The sequence below is a fragment of the Melampsora larici-populina genome (assembly GCF_000204055.1).
Source record: "Melampsora larici-populina 98AG31 unplaced genomic scaffold MELLAscaffold_34, whole genome shotgun sequence".
Taxonomy (NCBI): Eukaryota; Fungi; Basidiomycota; class Pucciniomycetes; order Pucciniales; family Melampsoraceae; genus Melampsora; species Melampsora laricis-populina.
Genome location: NW_006768798.1, coordinates 772,766 through 781,897, shown reverse-complemented (window position 1 = coordinate 781,897; position 9,132 = coordinate 772,766). Strand labels below are relative to the sequence as shown.

At 41.9% G+C, this 9,132-nt stretch overlaps 1 protein-coding gene across 1 annotated transcript; it reads left to right on the top strand.

Annotated features, from left to right (window-relative positions):
• Positions 1–4,762: 4,762 nt before the first annotated feature.
• On the top strand, positions 4,763–8,047 carry MELLADRAFT_90044 (uncharacterized protein; the record flags this gene model as incomplete). The annotated part of the gene is made up of 18 exons (XM_007413045.1): positions 4,763–5,042; positions 5,152–5,262; positions 5,349–5,643; positions 5,703–5,716; positions 5,803–5,953; positions 6,041–6,153; positions 6,223–6,350; positions 6,421–6,610; positions 6,670–6,705; positions 6,780–6,900; positions 6,965–7,012; positions 7,078–7,141; positions 7,223–7,327; positions 7,399–7,466; positions 7,529–7,608; positions 7,695–7,789; positions 7,854–7,951; positions 8,032–8,047. The coding sequence occupies 18 exons, from the start codon at positions 4,763–4,765 to the stop codon at positions 8,045–8,047; spliced, it is 2,013 nt and encodes a 670-aa protein (XP_007413107.1).
• Between the last annotated feature and the right edge of the window lie 1,085 nt (positions 8,048–9,132).

The following is a 9,132-nucleotide window of genomic DNA, read 5'->3' as shown; positions in this document are numbered from 1 at the left end:
CTCCAAGTGGCCAAAGTATGTTATACAGACAGAGCAGTTTAATGACTCACTGTGGCATATAAAACTAGTCCAAGCACAAAAACACAAAAAACTTTCTCTGTTTCTCAAAGGTTGTGGGGTACCTTGTGCTGATGACAAGAAGCCTCAAAAGATAATTGAATAACTAGTATGATAACCCTCAAGTAGATGAGTTGTCTTTGAGAATTGTTTTCCAGCTTTTGGTTCCAATCAGCAATCATTAAGGCAACACCGAGACAGCAGCGCTCGCGATAGCGCTAGCGTAGCGTTAACATAGCTCTAGGCGTAACACTATCTGATAGCGTAACTCTCATGATGAGAGTTACGTTATCGGCCCCGGATAACGGGGCTTTTTTTTTTGAGTTACGTTAGCAGGCCCCGATAACTGGGTTTTTTTTTCCCAGTTACGCATCAGCCCCGCACCCCGTTACCGTAGCTCTGTTACGTGTAAGGGAGTGCAGGGGCTGCCTTCCCAAAATCAGCCTGACATCCCAATCAAGATCAAGATATCACCCAATCGACTAGTCGAATCACCCATCAAGTCACAGGATGAACGCAAGGGGAGGGGCGCATGGCTTTGCAAGTATTCATATTCTGAAGGTGAATTCCAGGTAGTCCGTGTTTTCTTCCACCCTCCATTCTGATTTCTCAATTCAAGTTCTTTCCTTCATCACTCACAATCCATCTCGTTAAATCAATCACTAATTATGATCAATCCATCTCACCGTTTCTTTTTTGGCATCTTTATACAGATGTTCCGTTATATATACTTTCAATTATCTGTCGTACCTACGAGCTCGGAGTTGCAGGGTTATTGGTGACCCAAAAGAAGCGCTTCGTTGGTGGTCGGTAAGTCCCATCCAGTTACTTACGTCTTTCCTGATCATGCCTAATGCTGAATTATGCACGCACACAAACACATTTACTTTGACAGGTTAATCAATCCAGGTTTCCGATAGTTGCCCTAATGGCTTGCGACTACCTGGCTTGCTCAGGATCTTCTGCCGGACCCGAGCGCACTGTCTCAGCCGCAGCTGATGTGTGTTCAGCCTCCCCGAGGGGGTTAACTCCCATAACCATTGAGAGGTCGGTTTCAACAACCCTGTGCCAGCAACGCAACGCACTGCAACACGAGTGTTTTTTGGTGCGTTGCTCCGCAACACGCAGCACAAACCTGCATTACATGCTGCGCTGCGGTAAGTACCGCAACAACAAAAGGTGAGGTCAGGTTGCGCGGCGCCTTGACCGTCGCGCAACGCAACAGGCGCAACAGCGCCAAAAAAACGCCGAACTGTGATTTTTTTTGGGCAGCAACGCAACAAATGTTGTTGCGGCCCAAAAAATCCATCGATTTGACAAATGATGGTGCGCTGCGGGTCAGGCCGCAACCTAGAATTTGATTCTATGTTGCGCTGCGGTCAGAAAAACCGCAACGCAGGCGCAGCGCAACACGCAACACCTGCGTTGCTGGCCCAGGGTTGGTTTCAACACGTATGTGGTTAGTTGAGGGGGTCCCTCTAGGTGAACAATTCAGCAGCGTGATGGAGCACATTAGGGTTCAAGATTTTTTGTGATCTTCTCATGTTCTTGTCTCATTCTTTTATTAGTTTGTTTTTTTTCTGATTTTGTCATATTTCTCATGTTTGTTTGGTACATTTACTGGCTTTTTTGTAAAATTTCATTGCCTTTTTATTATTTTTTTCTACTGGAAGAAATTTATGGCGCATTCACAACTTTTAGCCCGTTAACTAGTTACGGTAGCTGTAACGTAACTCCACTAGCAGAGTTACAGCTTTCGGATAGCGGTGAGATTACATTAGAGCTACGCAACGGTAGATAGCGTAGCTTGGCGAGCAGCGTTAGCCGATTGGGAAATTTTCCGATAGCTCATATAGCTACTCTACGCGCAACCAGCCTCGTAACGCTGCGTTGCGCTGCTGTCTCGGTGTTGATTAAGGTAAAGACACAGAACATGAAAAACCAATAGCATGTGGTAATGTTAAATGATCAAATGTTTCTAATCAAACAGATTGGATTGAATTTGATTCCAATTGTAGGACTTGACCTTGCTTGCTATGTTAAACCTCTGCACAACGGACTCCCAGGCAATTTGAGAATGATTTACCACTTTGTTGCCACAGTTGTCAAAACCAACAAAAAATAATTTTACAGGGTTTGTATTTCCTGTATGCTCAAAAGTAGCCAAGAAAAAAAACTTGATCAACAAGAAAACACTGCAAATATAATGTATTTTTTAGAGGTGAAAAATGATTACATTTGTTCCACAAAATGATTAAAAGTGCATTAATCCTACATTTTTCTGCATTATTAATCATTTTGTGCATCAAACTCAATCATTTTTCACCTTGGAAAAATACATTATTTTGGAAAGAAACCAGGTTTTGCAACACGATGCACTTTTCAAAACAAAGTAGGGCCCAGGCATCTGGTGCCACTCTCAGAATCTGTTGGTATTGGACCAGTAAGTCCATTTTCACTCTGCAAGCAGTGCTTTTGCTCCTTCAAAAATCATGCAAAGGGACCAGAGGGAAGAAAATTGGAAGGATGAGACAAATTTCCCAAATATGTGGAAGTCTTTAATCACAAAATTGCTCTTCATTAACTCTAAAGTTGGTTCTCAGCACTGTCAAGTACATTTGAAGCCAGTTTCTACTGCTGGATTTGTATGCAAGAAAGTTTAAGTAGTGAGAGCAGATTATTTGGTGGTCAACATTGTAGGTAAGAAGAAAGGGCTGAACATCAGACACAAGATGTGTGTATTTAAAATCACACCACTTTAATTGAACAACTACTTTTGAGGAGCAGTGATTTACATGATTGTTCACAGAATGCAAAACAAAAAGCATAATGTGATCAGAGTAAAACTTACCAAGGGAATGAAAGCATCCAACCAAAGACCAAAAGCACTGGCACCAATTGTAGTCCAGATTTAAGTTTTATGATAAATCATTTTCAAATTGGCTGTAAGCTAGGACTCAATCAGTGAAATGTGGCATCAAACGGAACATTCATTGCAAAGCTCTTCATGAGTTGGCAATTGCCATCAGCCAGGTAGCCCAAAGTAACCTGTCAGCACTACCTTCACTGGTCAAGCCTTCAGAGCATCAGCAGCAGAGCCCGTAAAATGTGGGCTCTTGACAATAGGGGGTTTCAAATTGGAATATTTTTGTGTGAATCTTTTACAAAACTGAAAAGTTTGTAAAATTTTACAGGGTCTTTTTTTTCTGCAAATATACGGTCAACAGCGTTTGGGACACCTAAAAAGGTGTCCCAAATTTCTACATTTACGGTAATTTTTGCAACAACGGGCAAGTTGTTGCACTGTAAAAATACCATAAAACACAACTTGAAACCCCCTAATACAGGTGGTGAAATCATCAAAAATTGCTGCAGCATACCCCGTAAAATGTGAGGTGGGACATCAAGAGTCTTCAGATTTAGGGGGTCAATCAAGAGTCTCAATGTCATGTGCAACTCAGTACTGGCATTGAATATGCCACTGCTGGGGTCCTTGAGTGGATGTGTATTTGATACTATTGAGTACAAGCATACCAAAACACCTCAATCGAGGGTTTTTCATACAATTAAGTGCTCCACTGCACAAACCCCCATTTTTAGACCCCCTACATTTGGGAATTGCTATTGGCGGTCTGTTTGGGAGCCCCTAAAATACAGGCTCCCCTGCTGATGCTCTAAGAGCACCCACTATGGTTGCGGTCACAGGGTGATTTATCATAGCTTTACCGCTAAGTTACACACAGGTCCACTATGGGCCTGTTTTACACTTCTAGTCCCTATGACTGTGTGAAATTTGGCATTGCGCTTGTTCAAATATACAAAAGCTTAAACCTTGATTTCTTGTAGGAACTAGGTAAAGCAGACAGTAAATCATCCAATAGTGGATTTCATGCAGCTATCAACTTTGGTAAAACACACATGATCAAATTTTGCGCCTGGGAACACAAAATCTACAATAAATCACCTTCTGATGATGGGTGCTCTAAGAGCATCCACTCTGGTTGCACCAACAACATGATTTAACATCAGTTTACTGCTAAAAGACAGGCAGGTCCACTATGGACCTGTTTTAGACCTGCAGTCCGTACAACTGCGTCAGATCTTGCACCCTGCGTGTTCAAACGTTAGAACATCTGTGACTTGATTTATCATAGGAACTATGGTAAAGCAGACAGTAAATCATCCCGTAGTGGATTTAATGTGGTTGCCAACTTGGGTGAAACACACATGATTAAATTTTGCAATCAGGACTGCTAAATTTCCAATAAATCACCTTCATGATAGTGGATGCTCTAACAAGCATTACACTACCCGTGAAAGGGGGGGATACCCGGATCCTTATAAAGTGATATGCTTGAATATGTTTATACTGTGGATGACTTAACAGGCCTTTGTTCTTAGGGTTTTTCAAGTCATATCTATCCAAACTCCATCAGGATCACTCTGTTTGAAGCAACTAGGGACAGGCTCAGAATCATTTGATTCTTGTGTTTCTCTCCCTTTTGAGGCTCCCCTTCCCTTCAATATGTTAGTCTCTTGAGTCATGCCTATTATCTCCAGATGCTCCCAATGATATTGTAGATTAACCAAACTGATGAATTGGTCAAAATTTACTATTAAACAACCAATCAAACCCAGCTTAATTTCTATTTATCAATTTTAGGACCCTACTTCAGAAACGCGCGACCCTTCGGATAATTGTAACATGCCATCATCTCAACTTGTTCGATCCCATAGTTCTACCCTCAATGGACCAAGCTCTTCCAAGACTGGCTTGAATCAACCTCCATCAACTGCTTCTCAATCGTCACACCAGGTTATCCGTTCCAGCCTTTCCAGCATTCCCACTGGAATATGTAGCTCTGAACAGATGTTGAAGCATTGGAAGCCTGATTGTCATTTCGATCACGAGGACGACGACGATGATGATGATGACGAACCCGAGCGACCATCGAGGATCACGAGAATCATGGCTCAAGTTACTAGTAAGGCTGAATTCATCTCATACTATTCATCAATGATTGGAAGGACTTTCATTAACCATTCAAATGATCGTTGTGCTCGGGCATACTATTATTCACATCTACTCATCAGAGGCAAAGTTGATACCACATCTACTGCATGTTCAAGTGCGAAAGGCCACGAAAGAAGAAATCATGTTGGTTCATAGTGAGGGTCATTGGAATCGTATTCAAGATACTGCATGTGAGAAGAGGCTATCTTGACTGCTATGTCCCGTCCAAATCATATATATGGAATCGCTGAAAGAATTTCTTCGTGTGGTAATCCAGCTATGGATATCCAGGAGCTCAAGGATCGCGCCACATATTATTCACGTTTATCTCTCTTTGTCAACGCTGAAACGTTCGATTGCGCTCGGCTGTCTTGTGGGGGAGTCATTGAGATGTGTAGGGCAGTGGTTGAGGGTCGGATTCGGAATGGCTTCGCGGTCGTCCGACCACCTGGTCATCATTCTGAACCGGAGGATCCATCGGGTTTTTGTGTGTTCAACAATGCTGCTGTGACTGCAAAATGGCTTCGAACTATCTATCCTGATAAGATTCGGCGGATCCTGTTGATTGATTGGTGAGTCTCTGATGATAGCTCTCAAGATACCTCGACACTAAAGATTGTTTTGCTCTCAGGGATGTTCATCATGGTAAGTGACTGTCATGAACCTAAACCCCGTCATCTTGTTTATGTTCACTGCATGTATTGTGCTTACCGATTTGATTGGCTTCGAAGGGAATGGAACCCAGCGATCATTTTATCATGATCCCAGCGTTCTGTACATCTCCATACACCGTTATCTAGAGAACGGACGAACCACATACTTTTATCCTGGCTCGGATTGGGGTGGAAGTACCCGAATAGGCGAAGGACTTGGCAGAGGCTAGTAAGAAATCTTCTTCCCAAGGCCTGATCATAAGAGACGATTAGCCAATTGCTTTCTCCTGATGCGAATGATCTACAAATTTTCTAGTAACGTCAATATTCCTTGGCCTGAAGCCGGGATGGGAGACGAGGATTACATCTTCGCATTCCAGCGCCTCGTGATGCCCATCGCCATGGAATTTAACCCCGATTTTGTCATTGGTAGGTTTACTTTAAGGTCACGATATTTGCATTTTCTAAGACTCACAATGCCTCGCATCATATTACCAGTTTCTGCTGGATTCGACGCGGCCAAGAATGATCCGTTGGGTGAATGCAATGTCACACCGGCAGGCTTTGCTCTGATGACCCATATGTTATCTTCTTTGGCAAATGGCAATATTGTTTTGGCTCTTGAGGTATGTGACTTACCCTCGCCGAATTGACTATATATCGAGAGTGGATGTCTAACTATTGTGTGATTAATAGGGAGGTTATCACCTCGAGTCATTGGCATTGTCAGCAACAGAATGTATCAAGGTCCTGATGGGGGAAACACCGCCCAAATTAGAGAAAGCCCTGGTTGCTAGTGATGTAGCCACAGAGACTGTGGATGAGTGCTTGAGAGTTCAGGCCGAATTTTGGAAAAGTCTACCCAGGGGATTGTTGACACAAGACGGTAGGCGTCCATATCAAATTTTTGGTGGCCTTACTTCTGACTTTGAGTGCATTCCCTAGAGTTAACTATGGAACGTCTCAATATCCCTATCAGTGGTATGTTTTACGCTGTAATCTGCTCTCTCGCTATATCATCTAGCCGACCATCACCATTATCGTTCTCCTCATAGATGTTCTGGGGATGCATCGTTCCTATGATTTGCATCATACCCACAATCTATGCGCGATCCCATTGCATGACACAACCTCTACAGCTTTGACGAACAACTATACGAATAAAATAATGGTCTCGTGAGTTTTACCTGATCTATCCAACTAAAGAGGTGAATTCATTGACGTACTGGTCCAACATCAGGTCAAATGTATATGAGACTGAAACTGTTGTGCTATTCATGCACGATTTGTCAGTCGTCTCAGCCTATCTCTCAGAGGTCATGTGTGCTTGTGCTTACCTGTCTCGTGATATAGAGGGAATGTCCGAAATGAGCTACATGTACAGCCTACTAACTTCAATGATGAAAAGGCCGCCATGGTATGTACCTCTCGACAAAGACTCCTCGTGATTCTCCTTCAAAATCATAAACATGTAGTCATATGTGATGTCTATTAACAGCTTGAAGGAAACACCCGTATAATGAAATGGCTTCACCAGCATGAATATGGCATCATAGATGTCCAAGTCTCGCCTCCTACATCGGATCTCACTACGGATGGGCTAGTGAGTTGACCCTTTCCTGGTATCTCGAATAGCTTGGCTGAAGACTGTAATCAACAAACATCATTCACCAGGCAAAGAAGGTCGAGCGGAAAAAGGCTGTCAAGGAGCTCGTCAATTGGTTATGGAGTCAATTCCTCACGTACGGTATCCTAAGCCTTCCCTCATGTTTAGATCTTAATTAACTGATTCTTGAGGCTTTAGACTTGCAGACTGTGAGAATTTGGTATTAATTTGTCTAGGTGAAGGATGTAAATCTTTGCCACCTTTGTTATCGATCAAGGGTATGTGTATAAAATCCTTTAGATAGCGCCGACGCTTGTTTTTGTCGTGAAGGATTCCTGATCATTACCTTATGTCGATGTCCTAGGTATCCAAGAGAAGTTGAAAGCCTCAGTATATGTACCTACTTTGAATAGGATCCCGCCGCCCAAGTTATCACCCGATCTGGATTGGTATCAACACGTGTGTATATTTTTTTTGCATGTGTATTCCGAGCTCAGCAGCATACTTATCCTTGTTCATCTAGCTATCCATAACGTTTTATCCTCAAGGACCCTTGAAAGATCACGGTCTCCCCATACCAACCGACATATCATCTCATGGCCTCAAATTATCAACAGGCAAGTCACTGTTCACCTAATTCCGATCGAGATATAGAGATCCTAATGCAAGTTCAATATCATCATTGCTCGTATTCCAAGCAGTTCATATGAGACCTAGCGACATATTCCGACATGATTGGGAAAAGATAACCTCGTTTATCGCACAAAAGCTAAGGTCAACAGATCGATCTAATGATCAACCAAATGCATCTGTGATGGAAGTAGATGTTGTAGTTGTTGAATGATGACATACTCTGGCTTTCCAATCAACCGGAAAACCAGATCAAGGTTTTTGAAAAATTGTTTTAGTGTTTCACACCAAGAAAAGACGAACAAACTGAATTTGTTTAAGCATTTAAGTGTGGTCAGTTTTGTGTGGCTGTCTGATATAAGTTTTCTCTTTCACAGAGAAATTTCTTAAACTGTTTTAGATGAAAGATTATGTATGAGTTTTTTTTGTTGTGGTATTTTTTTGTTGTTCTTGAGGATGATTAACTAATGGTTTGAGATGGGTGTTGTAAATTGGCATGTTACTTGTTATGAGTGGTCATACATAAATGATGTTGTCAAACAGCCTTGTGCTTTTCTTCTCTCTTTGATATTGTTTTAGTTTTTCCTCTGGAATATGTTTTATTTTTCAAACAAAAACTTTTCATCAGCTTTGATCAAGTTACATGTGGTTTCGTTGACTGAACAAATTGACCTATCTAGCTGATTTTTCAACCAATTGCACCTCTTTTGTGACTGGGCTGTGGTCATTTGTTGCCTGAGGACAATTTAAAAGAATCAGTTGGAGAATTCTCAACGATGGCAAGGATGCTTTGAACAAAAAAGACAACATCAATCTCACGACAGCAAGTTGACAAGGCTTGATAAGATCAAGAAGGATGGAGTAAACCTGAGGTTTGACAAAGAACCACTTCAGAATTGAATTTCCCCAAATGGTTGGGTTGAAAAAGAAAGAAAGAATCACTTGGTCTGCGTACCAAGGGACCCTCAGCCACACCTAACTAATAAGTATATTTATTTAATTTTGTGAGTGTCTGGGTTTAAAAACATTTTCAAGAGAAAGAAAAATGTGACACAACCAGTCACCCCTGCATAAATTCCAACAGCTCAACCACTACTAATCAAATATGTCAATCTTCAGCTAACATCCCCTCTCATGTATGTTGAATCATTATGTCATCTCTTCTTGCAAAC